We start from the raw sequence: 18,712 nt of genomic DNA on the forward strand, positions 1-18,712 counted from the left end.
TGTATCTCTATAATGTTTTCAAATACCCATAATGCAAACCAAGAATTTTTTTTCTGTTCCTAAGTGTGAAATTTCCAGATGAGATTATCAAGTTTCTCAGCTAACTTACATTTCTACACTCAAATTCTTCCCAGCATGATCTCTTTCATCTCTAAGAATCTGCAGTACTAACTTCATTCTGCAGAAAATTAACATTTGGGAATCCTTTCTCTCAAAGTATCCTTCTAGCTGCCATAAAGAAACAGAAGATACACTAAAATTAAGGAGAGCAAATACAGAGGGTCAAAGAGCATTCTTATGAGGTAAGGATTTTTGGCCTGGAAACAAGATAGCTTAGGAGAATGACAGAACCAAAAATGGTATTATGTAGGGCACTATGGATCAACTTAACAACTATGGAAAAATCACATGAATATCAACAGGAATTTGAAAATAAACAGGAGACATTTCTTCATGTGACAAACCGCAGGTCACCAGAACCTCTTACCAAAGAGAATCATGGATGGAAAAACTGTATGCAGTCACAAGGAGACTGGACAAGCACTAATTAAGGAGATTTGCCAAAAATAGCACACAGGAACACCACGTAAAGTTCAAGGGATGCCCTGACCTCCAGAGAGTCAGAAGCTAAGAGAATGCTCAGAGGAAAATATTTTAAAGTTCCTGCCCTGGTCTTACTCTTCCATGTAAGCCCACTTACATCACTGCAGAAGTTTCAATCCCTGATCAGAACCACAACAGCTTTCTCAGATTCTTACTCCAGTACATACTAAATTTAATATTTTAACCACCCTCAAGGAAAAGTGTGTGTTTAGAAAAGAAATTAAGGAAAACTTAAAGCTGTGTCAATGTTGTTGGTATCTCATGGCAAGACACAAAAAGATCTTCACCGGCAGAGGAAAACTAGAACAAAATACTAAAATCTTCACTAGTGACTAAGTAAAGAGGGAATGAATAATGCAAAACTTCATGAGTCTTTGTTTTAAAAATCACTGCTTCCTTCTTTGTTTCAGAAGAACAAAATCACAGAATCACAGAGACTGGAGGAGACCTCCTGAGTTCAAATGCAGCCTACTGCTCAAAGCAGGTCCAGCCATGTTTGCTCAGGATCTTGTCCAGTCAAATCTGAGCATCTCCAAGGACAAGACCTCCTAAACCCCTCAGGAGGATTTCACCATCCTTACAGGAAAACAAAACACACACAAAAAGGAAAGGAAAACAAAACAAAACAAAACAAAAACAAACAAACAACAAAAAAAACCCCAAACAAGCAAAAAACCCCCATAGAACCAAAACCACCAAAAAAACCCCCAAAAAACCCCCATCAACCAATGAACCAGAGAAAAAAGCCCAGAACAAAAACGAAAAACAAACCACCTTTTCCTTTATCTAAATTAGTTTCCCATTGTTTTCAAGTTGTGTCTCTTGCCTTTCTTCCTTTCACTGTGTAACTCTTCCTAGGAGTGGAACTTTGTCTCCTCCCATTAGGTAACTCATCCCCCTTTATGCTTCTCAGGCTTGAACTAAGTAACAATTCCTGAGCCTGTCTTACTATGTCAGGTACTCCAGCCATCTAAGCATCTTAGTACTCCTCCACTGAACTTCCATCAGCATGACAATGCCTTTCATTCTGCCAAATCCAAAACTGCCCACTGTACTCCAGATGTAGTCTCAAGAGCAAAAGGATTAGGGGGTGGCCCACATAGATCACCTCCCCTGTCCTGCTGGCTGTACTCTTGCTAATATACCAATGGGCTGCCCACACAGTATGGGGAGTCCCCATCCTTGGAGACACTGAAGAACTCAAATGGATGTGCTCCTGGAGAACCTGCTCCAGGTGACCCTGTTTGAGCTGGAGGTGGACAAGATGACTTCCAGAGGTCAGGCATTTTATGAGATAAGCCAGGAACCAGCTGGCCATCTTTGCTACAAGGGCACACTCCTAACCCCAGCTCAGCTTGTCCACTGGGATGCCCAAGTCTTTTTCTCCAAAGCTGCTTTCTGGGCAATTATCTTCCATTTCAGATCAAGTATTAGCTTCATCTTGTGCTCCTGCCTCTTGACAAAACCTGCAAAGTCAAACCAGCTTCAGCTTCAAGTTTCCTTCAAAGGTGAAATGAATACAAAACCAATCTGCAAGAGAAACTACCAAGCGTTTTCCTCCCATGTGCAAATTCACATCTACAGCATCCTATGAAAACATGCACATTTGAGGACTGTAATTTCAAGAAAAACTGAAGTTAAAACACAATCAAATTAGTAAGGAAAACTGTATCAATTACTAAGTATAAATAAATGAAGCTAATCCAGAAGCAAAATTTCAAGATAACAAAGGCTCAGTGCCCTCTGAGGGAAAGCTTGATGCACAGTTGTCTGGCTACACCTCTCCTTCACTACCCCACCTAGTTTCTGCATTGAGATGACCTAATTTTGGCTAGATCCTATTGCCTGTTTGACCTCTTCCAAACCATAAAGTCTATGGTTGATGAAGACGCCTGAAAATTCTTCTCGTTGTATTTGATTCTAAACTCACTCATTCTTTCATGACTTGTTTGTATATCCTTAAGAGACTTAATTCTAGAAGGTCTATTTCATGATAGGTATCTCGTGACAGATAACAGACATTGAACAATGTGATATGAAAACTCTTGCAAGTCACTACTTCTAGATACATTTCAACTATTTCTTCCATTCACTAGGACAGTGCTCAACTCACATGGGCAACTACAAAAGCAGCTATCAAAATGCAAGACAAAGCAGATGAATAGGGCATATTCCAGAACTGAAGGAATTGTTTCAACAAAAATACTAATTCCTGGAAATAAAATTCACTTAGAAGGTTTCTGAGGAATTTTTATTCTTGCTACTATAAAGAACTATGATTTTAGAAGGAATCTTGACCTTCCTTTATACCTTACTGAAAGGATCATGTAAGCTGAAGTCTAGAGCTCTTGCTGCATGTACCCTACTAAGAATAAAGATCAAACTCCAGAATAAATGTCAGACCAATACCCTAAGTTCACAGCATTTTAGAAGCCTAATTTCTGTTTGCTACTGGGACTACTGAAAGCCTCTGTTCTTCAACCTTCTGGCTGCAACAGTACTTCAATAAAGCTACTACTGCCTTGAATCTAGGCATCTGTGCTGGACACTTCTTCACTGAAAAAAAAGCAGTATCATCTGCTTTGTCTGCCTTGACAAGTCTAAGAGAGCGTGATGAAGGACATGCCAGCAGTGTAAGAGAGCATTCTTCCCATGCAAGGGCCAGTCAACAGAACATATCAGAAGAGCAGCTGATTGCCACAATGCTATGTAGCAGCCCTAAGATTTGCTTCCAGTTCAAGGAAATGCTTTATAGTTAAAACTCCACGGAAAAACACATTGTTAAATACTTCTCAATCCAGGCAAACCTCCCTGGTGTTTTACGGAATAAGAGGTTTGGATTAGAATTAAGAAAAACACCAGGAAATTCCAGGACAGAAACTTAGTATGCCTGAGTTCACACAGAAAAGGAGAAAAAACATTTTCTATACGCAGAAAAGCAGATACATTTGCTACATGGAATTCTATGATAAATGAGATCCTTCAGAAAGGTCATCGAAAAAACAGCAGCTACACTAGTTCAGATTCATTTGAAAGGATGGTCTGATGGATCCAGATGCACATCTAGGAAAAGAACCAGGTATCAGTAGAATCTGTACCAGCAAAGAAAGAAGACATTGTATAATTTATTTTCTCTTAAAAGACTGCATCCAAATCATCCCTCCCCCAAGAGTAACAGATGTAAACGCTTCCTCAAAAGCATTTGCCCAAGTCCTCAGAGCAAATGATCAAGCAATTGCTTTTGTGAGCCTTGAACACCAAGTGATTTATGTTTACATTCCATCAGCTGTACTCTGCAAACAGCCAGATCAATAACGTGTCCAGTACTTTTCCCTGGCATCTCCAACTGCCAACGTTCTTTTTGCTGGTTTTGTTCCCACACTAAAGCCACTTGTCTTCCTGCCTCTGAGAAAAGCAGAGCTGAAAACACCTGCCTCAAAAAGCAAGTTACTTCTACATTAACTGAATGTTTCAGCTGCTTCTGTTCTGCCTTTTCTCTCTACCCCCCAACACCAGCCAGGTAATTATTCCAGGTACACCAGTGTATGGATGTGGTTATATCCATCATGATACCCAATCATGTCACCTCTTTGCTTCCTCTTTCCAGCAAACTCCTGAGCTCCCACACAAATCAGAGCTCACATCTGACTACCTTATGTAGCCTTCTTCAGAACTAAAAAACCATTTTAACATTTCTGATGGACCCATCTATTTTTATCTTCTAAAATAGCTACATAATAGTATTGTTAACAGTTATATTGAGCTACATTCAGATGTTTACGGAATCTGGTACCATAATTTTTACTGAAGAACAGTGAATTCTACAGTTGGAAGACAGACATTTGAAGAAAAAAAATGGCAAAATAAATAGTTACAGAAAGCAGGAGTGAGTAAACAGTAAAAGCAAAGGTAGAATGGGAGAGTTTCTAGGACTCAGTTTACATCAGAGATGCAAGAAACTTAGGGTCATAAATACCAAGAGGTCTGAATAAACCTCCCCATATCACTAAACAGGAAAAAAGAAGAAATTATTATTCCTTGGTTGATAAAGACTTCTGTCTTTTAACCATGTTAGATGGGGGAAAAAGGATCTATCTATCTCCATTTTTAGAAGTATGCATAGTACGAGACAACAGTATTATCAGAGATTACTTAATACCAAACCGAGTATTACCTGAACTAAACAGAAGTGGTTTACTGTATGATGAAGAAACTCCACTATTAAACCACAGTTTGATCTGACTGAAACCACAGTACTTCTCCTTAGAAGTGATAAAAATTTAGAAATAAAAAAGTCAGTATTTCTAATGTTTCAATGTAAGTGGGCTGTTCAACTCTAACAACTATTGACTTTGTCAAGAGTACTTACTCTTGACACAGACACTTGGAAATGAGAGTTTATAAAACAGTAAAAACAGCAGGAAGTGGTAGATTTTGTAGTTCATTGTACTATCAAGATAAAAAGGAAGACAGGAAGGACACTCTGTCTTAACAGCAAAGAAGCACAGAAAAAAACCCCAACACTGCAAGGGACAGGACAAAGCTGAAAACCCTAGATGCTTCCCCTGAAATGCTAAGTGGCAGGAAACTCTATCAGAGCATTTAAACCAGTCAGTAACAATACACTTTATGAGGCTAAGTACAAACTCTGTGTAAGCAATTAATTGTTAGCTGCAGAACTGACATGCATATTATTGCATACAACGAAGGCTCTTAAAACCCCTGCACAGAGATAAAACAGACAAATGAGTTTTAAGGTTTCACAAAACCAGTTCCTTGGCAAGGAGCAGAAACTGAACAAGGAAGCACAACTGCCTAGGGTGTTTTTTCCTATTGCTTGTGAGTGAATAGCTTATGGGCACGGCATAGCCTTGTTATTCTTGAAGCATGTTCAGTATGTCTTCATCTAATCAACAAGTAACCAAATGCACTTTTATGCAGTATTGAAAGATTTCTCACTAAATGAAAAGGCACTGCAAGCATCCTCTCCAACTAGAAAAACTCTCATTTGTCTTGCATTCATTACATCTCACTTCAGTCCAAGCTATCAGAAAGCCTATGAAGAAATAGCCAGAGCTGCTTTCCCACCCACCTTCCCCGCCCCCCTGCTTTTTGGCAGTAGATGAAGACCATCACTTTTAGGAAGCCCCCAAAGCAAGCAAATGCCAGGTCACATTCTAAGAATTTTAGTTAGAGAAGCAGAGTAAAAAAGGTAAAGGAACATTTTTAACTAGGAAGGCATTAAATACTTTCTTGGTAGAATCAAGAGCACCATGGACTGATTAGGCAAGGAAGCAAAATATTTTCAAAAACAGACACAGATATTGCTTTAGCTGAGTTGGAAAGCTCAAAATTAAAAAGCTTGTGCAGCCAACCATACCTAAGTCATAAATTCAGAGAAACAGTCCACTTGTTTCTTAAAACAACGTTGTCAAGCCTATACCAAAATCCAGCAAACCGGGACACAAACAAACATGGGAATTACTTTGGAGAGGAAGTTAACTGATTTTTTGGAGACAGAAAACATGCAATAGTAGCAGAAACAAAAATACTGAAGCAACCTAGGTATGTGCTGCATGTTGTTAACATCTTTATGGCAGGCATATTTGAGGTCAGTTCCAATTTACTGCAGATAATTTTCAAATAAATCATTATAGTAATTTTCTAAATGCTTATACTTTCATTTTAACTACAGAAAATATGTGCTCAAAGAAATAAGGTATCAGTATCTGTACAATAACAAACAATTTTAGTCAGTTCCTGTTCGCATATAATTTCATTCTCTTCTAGTGTGGTTTGTTTGGTTTTTTTCCTTTTTGTTTAGGATCATTCTTTAAGTTCCTCTTGACTCTCTACATGTGAAGAGTGAACCTCAGTGCAACAGTCAGAGTGTATAATATAGCAGTAGTAGTCATCTTCAGGTTTTAAAAAATTTAAATACTTCCAATCATCCACTGAGAGTTTTGTTTTCACATTTTATCTAGGCTGTCACAGGTTTTTTTTGAGAAATGATTTTATCATTGTTTTATCTTTTTTTCTTGCACTTAGCCGTCTTCACACATGGCTTTTGTATCACACAGAAATTAACTTGCTCTTGCATGTAACTACAGTGAGCATTAGTTATGCCTATTTATTGCTCTGTAATTTTAGAAATTATTATTTGTATGTCATAACTTTTTAATACTAAAAGACACCTAAGATCTGCAATCACTTTAAGTTTTAGGAAAGAAAGAACAATGACCTGTCAGAAAATCAAGACTTAAAATGCAATATTAAAGGTTATGTATGTCTCATTTTTAAAGCAGGTTCTGAAACTGGTACATGGGAAGACAGGTGCATCTGTCACCTTGAAAGGTGACAGGACATTTGAGAAAAAACCTACTCTCCATCCCAGGAATAACACTGTTTCTTACTGCAGTCTAAACCAGAGGAAAGACACACTTTGCAGCAGATGGATTACCTGCAGTAATCCAATTACTTGTCATTCTGAGAGCCACTGTAATTTTTATTACCCACAAGTTTAATTTTTTTATTCCAAGAAAAAAAGAAAAAAATCCAGGATGAATTATTGAAAAATTATGTGTGGAAATCAGTGTAACATTTGTTTTTAAAAACGGTGATTAAGTATATAGATAGGCACAAGTAATAAGGAGTTTTCATTTATTACTACTACAAATGTATAGCAATATTGATAGGTGTATGACATTTACAATATAAACTGCTTAATACAAAGCTCATACCAGTAAGACCTATTTATTTTACAGCTGTTGTAAGAAAACATTTGCTAAAACTCTTATGTGACACACAATGTTTAGTTGTATAACACAATGCTGGAATCAAATGACATTAACTTTTTCTGTATCATTTCTTTCATGAAGTTTATTTCAGGGTGCAATAATGACTCTCCCAAAATCTCTGCTTCAGCAGTTCTCCTTTAAAACAAGGTCTACTAATTTCTAAGGAAACACTGTTACAACTGAATAAAACAACCCATAATTTACCAATTGTGGCCCAGTGGGTTGTGACATTTTCCAGTCTTTTTTAAACTTCTTTTCTAAAAAAACAGAACTCCTTGAACACAGCTCAAAAAACCTAAACAAACTTCAAGCCTAATATTGTATCAACTAAATATTCTCAAGTATTTGTGCCCTGAGCAACTTCAGACACGTATAGCATACACTAGACGAACTTCCACTTTTATAGTTTGACTTTCACATACTCATAGAACAAGAGAATGGTCTAGGGCTTGGAAGATTATCCAGTTCCAATCCCCCATGCCACAGTGAGGGACACCTTCCACTGGACCAGGCTGCTCAGGGCCCCATTCAACCTGGCCTTGGATATCCCCAAGGATAGAACATCCACAGCTTCCCTGGGCAATCTGTTCCAGTATTTCACTACCCTTTACAGTAAAAAATTTCTCCCTAATATCTAATCTAAACCTACTCTAAATCTAAACCCATTTCCCCATACCCCATCACTATGTGCTCTTGTAAATAATCTTGTTCCATCATTCCTCTAAGTTCCCGTCAGTTACTGGAAGCTACCATTACCATTAGGTCACCCTGAAGCCTTCTCTTTTCCAGACTTAACAACCCCAACTCCCCCAGTTCTTCCTCATAGGAGTGGCTCTCCCTCTGATCATCCCGGTGTCCCTCTGTACTCGCTCCAGCAGGTCCCTGTCCTCCCCGTGCTGGGACCCCAGAGCTGAAGCAGCCCTGCAGGTGGGGTCTGAGCAGAGCAGAGGGGCAGAATGCCCTCCCTGGCCCTGCTGCCCACCGCTGGGTGCAGCCCAGGACACGTTTGGCTCTCTGGGCTGTGAGAGCACACCGACAGCTCATGGCCAGCCTATCACCCCCCAGCCCTTCTCAGCAGGCCTGCTCTCCATCTGTTCATCCCTAGCCTGTGTTGACACTGGGGGATGCCCCAACCCAGGTGCAGCACCTTGCACTTGGTCTTTGCCCTTTATTTGGACTTCTGTGAAGCCTTTGACATGGCTGAGATTCCCATGTACTCACTTCAAGCTTGTCCAGTCCCTCTGGATGGCATCCCATCATTCAGGTGTGTCACTGCACCCTCAGCTTGGTGTCATTTGCAAATTTGCTGTGGATGCACTTGGTGCCTTTGTCTAGTCCTTAATGAAGACATGAAATAACACCCATCCAAATATGCTCTCCTGAGGGACACCACTTGTCACTAATGTTTACCAGGACTCTGAATCATTGATCACTACTCTCTGGATGCTACCATCCAACCAATTCGTAATCCACCTAAATCCACCACTTTCCAGTTTGGAGAGAAGAACACTGTGGGGGACCACGTCAAAGGCTTTACAAAAATCCAGATAAACTACATCTATAGTCCTTCCCTTATCCACTGGTGCAGTTACCTCATAACAGAAAGCCACTTGGTTAGTCACATGGGATTTTCCCATAAGAGCTTCTCTTAATAATACTCCAAACTCCTCACACTCCGTGAATATTTGAAACCTACCAGTTAAGAATTATGCTTAATCACCATTCCAAAACAGATGCACACAAGCACCCAAATTAAGCTTCTCACAGCCTATTATAGTTGCACAGTACCACATATTTTGATAAAGGAATTAAGAACTTGCTTGCATAAAATCTGCTGTCAAAAGTGAACAAACCAAAACAACCTGTCTCAACTTTAAAGCTTCTCACAACAATGCACCAACTTGACACTACTTGTGAAGATCCTTGGTACTGCAAACTGCTCCTCCTCCCCAAATTAAACTAGAACATACAACTTTCTACCCATATTCTTCTCATTCTCAAACACATATCTAAACAAAAAATACAATGATTTGTGAACAAATACAGTATATTCTGGCATTAAAGTACAAATTCAGCATTTAACCTCAAAATTCCATATTCATTTCATAATTCCATGTGCAGTGTAAGTTATACTGGATGTGGGGGAATGTTTCACGTTCAAAGTTAATCTGCATTTCTGTTTCTTCAAGAGACAGTATTCAACGTTTCTTCAAGTCTTTCCATGGCTTCTGGGCATGCCTATGTTTTTAGTAGCTTGAAAACCTATCCTGTCCCTTTTGGTACAGCTGTGGCAAAAAAATAACGCTTATGTTACGTTTCCAATGAGGCTGTTCACACATTTCCAGCTTTGCTCTTCACACACAGCACATATACAGGAACAGCCATCCCCAAAAGCATCAGAGCTCAGCACCCAGTGAGAAAATACAAGCACACATGATGCAACATTAAAGAAACTTTACAACACAGCACTGCAATGCCTCTTCTCTTGGACCATTGGTTTCTTAAAAATGAGAAGAGATGAAGAATGAGCCCTGAGCAAAGTGCAGCACAGGGGCCACTCACATATTCAAGTGTGCATTTCAAAACCAAAAACATAAATGTTTTTCTAGTGAAACAGCCCTGTCAGAACACTACTCCTATAAAATCAAAGCAGAACATACCAAGCAAAAGAACCCAAAAAATAACACCCCCAAAATCCCCATATTCTATATGCTTCCCTGAAACATTTAATATTTTAGAGCTATCCTATTATACTATAAATACTGTGATTAACATTTAAACCCTCTAGCCAGCATTAGCAACAGTTCAAAGCTAAGCTGGCTCTGTAAAATATAAAAGACATCAGCATCAGACTTCTTGATTTGGTATTATATTTAAACACAATTACTACTATCTTAACAGCCCTAAAAATAAATGAAAAGCAAACCAAGTAAATGAAATGAAAGCATAAAATTTGACACATGGAAAGATGAAAGTAACCATTTTTTGAATCCTGTGCTGTACAATGGAGATAGTGCAAGCACACAGCCAAACTGTAACCAGTTAGAGCCTTCTCACAGCAATGTCCAACCTGTTATGTTCTGCATATTTTTTAATGTTTCAACTGCATCCAAGTAGGCTTTTATATAAAAAACCCCATAATTTAAGGACCAGTAAAACCTGTGTGGTGTGCTATTAATATACTTCAGATATCACAAGCAGAAGAAAACAGAAATTATTAACAAAATTTGATTTCAATTGTACTTTCATTAAGAACAAATACGTATCGTTATTACAGCAACATCAAAAAGAGATAGCAGTAAAAGGTCCACTGCAGATAGTTTCTTCTCACTGGCAATAATTTCATTTTTATAAGTCTTTTTTACTTATGTCTTCTTAGGAAAAGTAAACCCAATCTATTAGTACCAGGATAAACTTAAGAACTATTAATGTTTATTTAACTTTAACTTATAGGTAAATAAGTCATTACCTGCTTGTATTCACCAACGCAGTTCTGACAGCAGAATCTTTTTTGCTGACCATCAATAGTAAGGACATTGTTTCCAGCTCCTTTACTGGGCAAATACTCCCCACAATGCTCACAGCAATTCATTATTAAACCATTTGCCATTCTGTATCTATTGAAGCAATGGTCACTGCACAGCTTATGAGTCATATTTTTAAAGCTAACTTCATGACGAATCTAAAAAATAAAAATAAAAAAGTATTCTATCACTAGACAAGCATAAAGTTGCCTGGAACTAACAGACCAGCTAGAAGTCTTACATTCAAATAACCATCTCACTATTTAAAAACTTGAAATGACCATGAAATATACAAACAGAAAGGAATGTTTCTGTTGTCTCCAAAGTACTAGGAAAACACTCTTAGACTCATCTACCCTTTAGCCTAGAAGGAAAGACCAAAGGGAATGGGTGTGGAAATTGCATATAAGAGCAGAATGCCAATTTATGCAATTTTATAAAACAGTCAATTTACAGGTGAAGAACCTGGCATATGAAGATTGGTCAGACAATAAGCTGTGTAAAGCAGCAGCCTGAACTATGCTGGGCTCACTAATCAAGAAGGCATCAAGAATAAATACATACATTAATGAGAATTTAAAATACACATATTCCACAGATCTCTAAAACCATCTGCATTACCTTTCAAAACATACAGTAAAAAAATAGGTAATACAGTGGATCTTGACATTTTTTCATCAGCAGTTCTTTTATGTGAGAGATCTGGGTTATAATTACAAAATTCTATACCTAATAGAACACATTATCAGCAAAAGGCAGTTCAAGTTTCTGAAAGAAATATCAACCTCTTGGAATACTTTCTTCCTTCAGCTACTCTTCATGAACATAAAACCTGCATATTTTAATATCTCAAAATACTGAAGATTTTACATTTTCTTCTTTTAAGTTTTCTTATTTCAGTATATAAGGTATTAATATGTCATTATTGAGAAAGACAAAAAACAGTCAACCAGACCTCAGTTAGTTTACCACAGATCGTGCATCTTGATTTATTCAAGGCTCCTTTTGAGGGATTCTGTTTATCTTCATAGAAGGATAAACATGATGTACTGCAAAACTCTTGGAAAGACTCACTTGAGTCTACTTGAGCAACAATGGTACCTTTCATTGTTGTTATATCTCTGAAATGAAAAAAAAAACCACGTGCTTATGTTTTTACATATACATAAACATATACATAAACAAGAACACTTCACATGTTGTAAGATTCATTCTTCCTTTCAAGGCTTAGATTTCAAAACAGTTTAGTGTACAGTTGTTAGTCACAGGATGAATACCACGTTTGATAATATTCTTGCAACTACTGTAAGTAAGTCTTCACTGTGTAAACCCCTATGTTTTTCTTTGGCTTTGAATTATTCTTTCCTATTAAATTATTCTACAACTAAGCAGTGTCAATGCACCATTAGATGTAGTTATGGCAAACTCAATTTTTTCAAGAAACTAACAGCAAACTTGAACTAGCCATTTTACAATGACTTTTCCTTTTACACAAAATCTATATGTAAATTTCATACAAAAAATTCAGATTTATAATAAAAAGCAAGAAATTGTCTTTGTAGGTACCTCCAACATTTTTAGTATTACTCTCAGGACAGGATGACAGGAAGAGAAAAAGTTGTTTTCTCATATTTCTCAAACTTATAAACAATCAAAAAGCTTAGAACTCTACCACAAATGTGCCTAGAAGTTCTATCATTCAAAATGTACAAAAGTTTATTCCATCATTCCCTTATAAAGTTCCAAAGCATTTGAGCAGTTCATGCAGCTGTCCATGTAATTGAGCCAATTTAACACCTCAAACCAGAAAACCAAACATCAATAAAAGTAATTCGAAATCGAACAAACCTCGTTCTAACCAAAGAGACTTTCACTGTCCCAAACTAATACACACCAAATATTAGAAGAAGTAAGAAGAGGAAATAAAAGCCACCTCCTTCGCCTTCTAAGCAAAAAACCCACAAAAGTATAAAACCTACTTCTGACACATAGGAAATGCTATTGGGCCGAATGTTTAAAAACAATTATTGTGCACATCTGGATCACCAGTTGGAAAACACATGCCCCATACACTCATATCTGCAAGCTTTAAAACCAAGATGGGTAAAAAAACACTGGGAAAACAGGGAAAAGGTGTGTTTCCCTAGACACTTCCTTAAAAATTAACTTGTACAGCCCTGATACCAATACTTGCAAGCTTGCCTCCTCCCATCAAGGGCAAGTCGGCAGAGTATGGCTTACCCTTTGGAGAACTACGAAGATACGTGTCAGGGACTGCTATCATTCCTGTTCTGCAAAACAAAGGCAGAGCTTCTCCCCTGGGGAGCTTGCTATTTATGTAATTACAGAAGAGTTCAGAGGAACGCAAGAAAAGAGATTTATAATAAAATACCTACGAATTTTGACTTTTCCTGTTGGGTTTTACAGAGGAACAGTGCCACAGAGGAACAATTTAGTGCCTATACTATCTTCCGTTTAACTGTGATTGAGTAAAAACTTCAAAGTGGTGGAAAAGCAAAGACTAACATCACCTCAAAAACTGCCAAAGGTGACTTTAGAAAGATTCTCTTTAACCTCGATAGCTAAAAATAAGGTGTTTTCATCCTCATTCAAAAATAAAGCCTTTTCATTTAGGGCAGTTTTGTATGTGGCCTCTTGCAACACAATTATCTCTGAAGTGGCAAAGCAGCATGGATTTAGCCATGATTTCAGTCAGAAACGTTTTGTCTAATCTTCATCTTTACAGATCATGCAGCTAGATGAATATCATCACCAGATGATGTCTTAAAAAATAATAGCGTATAAACATGTAACAAGCCAACAGAAAGAACAAGCATTACTTTTAACTAGCCCTGCAGAGGGAAGGGTACAGAGAATTCGAGCTTTTACACAGATTTTAAAAACACTAGAATATCTTCTATTTTCTAGGTTTTCAGGGTACCATAGCATGAATATGCAGGATATCAATGTTTTCTATAGCTTATTTTTACAGAGTGCCAAGGAGACAAAAAACCAAAAGCTTGCATCTGAATACTAGCCATTAATCCAGCACACTGGACAGTCACGGAAAAAGGTTTTTACTAGTTTAAATCTGCGACTGAGCAAAGACCACGCTCTCTAGAGCACACACTAACAAAGGCAGTCTTTACTGCAAGTCTTCTTTATTTCAGCAAAAATTTATCCTTTAACCAGTGTCACTGCAGCATGTACGAGACTGAGAATATGAAAAAGTGCAAAAAGCTCAGTAAACAGTACACTGAAAGTAAAAGACAGTACAGCCAGTCTGTACACTTAACACTACAAAAACACACTTACAGAAGACTTCTCTTTGGCAATTTCAAGTCTGGCAAATCATGAAAAACTGCAAGTCAAACCTAACCAGTAATTTAAAATAAGCCACTTCTAGCTATGCTTGTTACTCCCTCTGTACCGCCCACTTAAGGTATCTTCAGCTTCAAAATTGCCAGCTGCCACAGTTATGGGGAAAATCTAAGGCTTTTCCTATCTCCCCCTATGACCAAGAGTGGAAGAACTCCCAAGTTTCTTCCAGCTTCTTGCAAGTATGACTTTCTCATCCTTTTAACGTCTCTTGGTTTTACATCTTCATCTATCAAAATAAGTGCTTTCTACACAACACATGGTCCACTTTTTTCATAAAGGACTTCATATATGAAGTATGTCTCGTCACAAAGTATGCCACAACTTGGACACCTTATCTCAAAAAAAAAAAAAAAACCAACAAAAAACCCAGCTATTTTTAGTGTACTGGCTTTCAATAAAACAATATCCCATACTCTGAATTCAAAAGCTGGTATTATTTTTTTAGACACAAAGAATTCAGTATTTCCAAACACTAAAGCAACACTCATAATCATATAAAGCACTCTCATAATCATATTTTCTATCATTAATGGAGCAATTCTCATGCACACGTGAGAATCTTAATAGTACTCAATTTAGGTCCTAGAGCGAAACAAAATAAAAAACTTACTTTCTGCACATGACACAAAGTTTCTTTGGAGTGGGTTTGTGTGAAAATGATGAGAGGCAGGTAGTGGAGCAGAAAAGGTGAGCTGATCCTTTCCGCTGATACGCAGTCTGTCCCTTCTGTAAAGGCTTTTTGCAGTTCGCACATGTGACTTTAACCTGCTTAGAAGGCTGTTGCTGGGGAGAAGGCTGGAAAATTTGCTTAGGAAGGGATGCTACAGGTGACAAGGAATCCACACCTGGTTGCTTCTGATTCCTAGGAAAGGAAGCTGACTGGGATATCCAAGAATCTTCAAGACAAAAAACCCAAACATAAAAGTAAATCAAGAGACATATATGTATGTACAGAATAGTATTCACAGACGTATCATCATAAAATCATTTTTTTGTGGGAATGACCACAGAAGAAAGATATTTTAATTTCAGGTTTAATGTAGAAAATCCTGTTTGATGGTACCACTCTCCATTGCTACAAAACTTCATAACATGAACAAATTTCAGCATGCTCCCATTCTACACCTAGTGACAGGTTTTGCAGATTTCAATTCACTTGCACTGACATTGCAAGCTGGCAATCTTATCTTCAGACAAACAAAACTGCAATTGAAAAAAAAAAAAGAGACCAAAAGACAACAGAGAATTTCTAAACCGATGTTTGAGACAAACTCTGCAAATTTAGATCCAAAATTTTCATTTTGTTATTTTGTTCTAAAGCTTTAATAGGCATAATGTGTCCAGCCTCGGTGATAAACCATGGAACTGGCTCCTAGTCCAGCCTGCAGCCAGAGAACTACACTGTATAGCAGTGAACTTGCAAACTCATGAGAGAAACAACCTCCTCAGTAGAAATCAATGAACTTAGAAAATAATATTTTGTTAAGTTCTTCCAGTACACAGATCCATGTCCCCATGTTTCAGACTCCACTGGTTTTCTACCTGTATTTTTTGGAAAATAAACTACCATTGAACAAAGTTATCTTTGCCCAATCTTTTGTAGCATAAGTATCTCATATAACAAGAATGTAAGCAAAAGATTTTTTTTTAAAGAAATACATCTATAAACACCATAAGTTAAATTACATGCTCCATATCTTGGTCTGGAGCAGAAGATCGTTTTGGGGGAGAAAAGAAATCCCCCAATAAGATGTCATTTCTAGGTTTTTCTCTAGAATTTAAGCTTTCATTTAAAGTGATTATCATCAGAATTTAGAAACGTTTACCTTCTGAATACTACCACTAGTAATACATTTCTTAAGCATGAATTAAAACTGGAAAAAAAAAAAATTTTTGCAGGATAAAAAACATTTGCACAAATTTTCAATAGTGTGCCAGTTATACCAAACACTGTGACGGCCCTTGGGACTTACCCAGCCTTAAATGTTTTACTGGAGTGAGTCAGATTATTTCTGGAGTTTTAATACAACTAATACCCAAACGCAAGACAGATAACTTTAAATTCTATGACTTCAGATAACAAAAACATTAATCTACAGACATGAGCAACTGCCCATACCTTATTCTTAAGGGACATTATTTTGGTCCATAATTGCTCATTAAGTAGAAGGAACCTTTTCCTCCTATTTTCTGCATTCCTTTCTTTCCCCAAAGAATTCTATTAACGACATATTCTGATGCATAGCTTTAAAATCCATTTAGGGACAAAGTTCCAAGAACATACATTCCTTAGCAGGTAAAAGATCATTTTCTGGTGTGGCTTTTTAGCTGTCAAGGATGTCCCACTACTCAGGCATTTAACACAAGCTAGAAATTTACCTGCTGTAGTGCTTGAGAGTAAACAGAAGAGCTGGAATGAAAAGGTGAAGGAAAAAGGGCACAAAACAAAACACATTTGTCTTAAAAGCATTAAAGGCATTTACCTTTGAAGGTGTGAATATCCTTACTGACAAACTAAGACAAGCTACCAAAGTGCTTAGAATTAAAATCAACTTAAGTGTCCTCTTCAAACTTTTCTATACTTCTACTACTTCAAATATACTAATATCCTGGTAGCACCTTAACACCTCAAAATGTTCTGAGTTTCCTCTTTTCTTCTAAATCTCAAGTGAAAGCACATTGCCTCTCTTATCAGGAATGCACAGCATGTGCAATAGAGCTACATCTGCTTGTAATTCCAGTAGCACTCAACTGCCAGTCATGAAAACTTGAGTTTGCCACTCATTTCAGTTTGAAACATTCAGCATGACTAATACCTAATTAAGGTAGGTAATAATATCTCTTTAAGGTTATTTCAATTATTCCTAATTTTCTTAAGGCCTCAGATAGCCTCCCTCGGTATTTTGTTGCATTTTTCCCTCCATAAACATACAACAATAACATCTGAAGATCTTGACTTTTTTTTTTCATTTTTTCCATATCCCAACTTCATAGATACCCATTTTATACTATGCCTTTTCTTCACTTCTCAGCCATGTTACCTCCGTTGCTTAAAGGATCTGTAAAATCCAATTTGCATGTCCTTGAAATGAGGTGTATCACAATTCCTTAAGTTAATTCCTTGTGAGTTTTCATAACTCACTGCCTTATGTCTTCATCCTTCAGGTTCCTACCTGCAATTCTGTAATGGCCAAGTTTATGAGACTATACAGTGTCATGTTTAACTACTTCTTACTGCTATGGCTTTTTAGGTTGCTCCCCTTCTTTCTTACTCATTCCTGCTCTAAAGCACTATAAGATTATAATTTCCTGTCATTTATACCTTTTTTTTACAGTCATCTTGCAAAAATTTAGGGTTTTTTAAAAAGCTGAAAAGAATGTGTCAGTACAACTTGGGGCAGAGGTGGGGAAGAATACAGTACTGAAGTTTTACACAGGTATGCAGCTTTTGAAACACACTGAGCTACATACAGTTGCATTAAAACCTGGTTCACATCAGGGCAATTGTAAACTGCATCCTCAATTTACTAGGTGCTGGCTCTTCCTCTGGAGCATTTTTGAAACACAAAAACTAGATTCCATTGAGAGAAACAAAACCTAAGTTCTACTCCAAAGCACATGGACTTAATCTACCTGGACCTCTCCCAAGACCTTTCATACGGTCCCCCCACAATGTTCCTGCTGCTGAATTGGAGACATCTATTATGTGATAGATAAGGAATTGGCTGGATGACTGGACCCCAAGAATTACAGTTCATGGCCCAATGTCCAAGCGGAAACCAATAAGAAGCAGTGTCCCTCAAGGGTCTGTACTGGGACTAATATTATTTAGGTTTTTTTTCAACAACACAGAGTGAGATAAAGCAGACGCTCAGCAAGTTTACTGGGAACACCAAGCTGGGTGGTGCAATTGATAAGCCAGAGGGGACAGTATGCCATCCAGAAGGATTTTGACAGCCTGGATGAATGAGCCTATGGAAAACTCAGAGCTCAACAAGGCTAAGTGCAAGGTCAGGCAGGGCAATCTTCAATATCAATACAAACTGGGAGCTGAGTGGATTGAGGGCAACCCTGTGGAGAAGGACTGTGGGGGACCAGCAGATGGAAAACTGGACATGAGCCAGCAACCTGTGCTTACAGACCAAAAAGTCACTTGTATCCTAGTCTGTGGTGATTCTAACCCTCTGCTCTGCTGAGAGCCCACCTGCGAAACACTGCATCTAGCTCTGAGGTCCCCTGTACAAGACAGAAATGAGCCTGTTAAAGCAAGCACAAAAGAGGGTCACAAGAAGCAACAGAAGGCTTAAACATCTCTCCTGTGAAGAAAAGCAAAGAGTTGGGAGTTGCTCTATCTGAAGAAGAGAAGGCTGGGGAGCCCATATTGCAGTCTTTCAACATATCAATGGG

At 37.8% G+C, this 18,712-nt stretch overlaps 1 protein-coding gene across 2 annotated transcripts in view; it reads right to left on the reverse strand.

Moving 5' to 3' along the window:
* Nucleotides 1-18,712, reverse strand: part of ZMYM2 (zinc finger MYM-type containing 2) — a 66,631-nt gene that overhangs the window by 44,944 nt on the left and 2,975 nt on the right. For both annotated transcript variants that reach the window (XM_041414434.1, XM_041414444.1), the window contains exons 3-5: nt 14,916-15,201; nt 11,880-12,045; nt 10,870-11,082 (exon numbers count right to left, since the gene is read on the reverse strand). In XM_041414434.1, coding sequence (XP_041270368.1) covers nt 10,870-11,082; nt 11,880-12,045; nt 14,916-15,201 — 665 coding nt within the window. The remainder of the gene's footprint in view (nt 1-10,869; nt 11,083-11,879; nt 12,046-14,915; nt 15,202-18,712) is intronic.

The sequence above is a fragment of the Onychostruthus taczanowskii genome, unplaced genomic scaffold (assembly GCF_017590055.1).
Source record: "Onychostruthus taczanowskii isolate IOZ18803 unplaced genomic scaffold, ASM1759005v1 scaffold105, whole genome shotgun sequence".
NCBI classification, from domain to species: Eukaryota; Metazoa; Chordata; class Aves; order Passeriformes; family Passeridae; genus Onychostruthus; species Onychostruthus taczanowskii.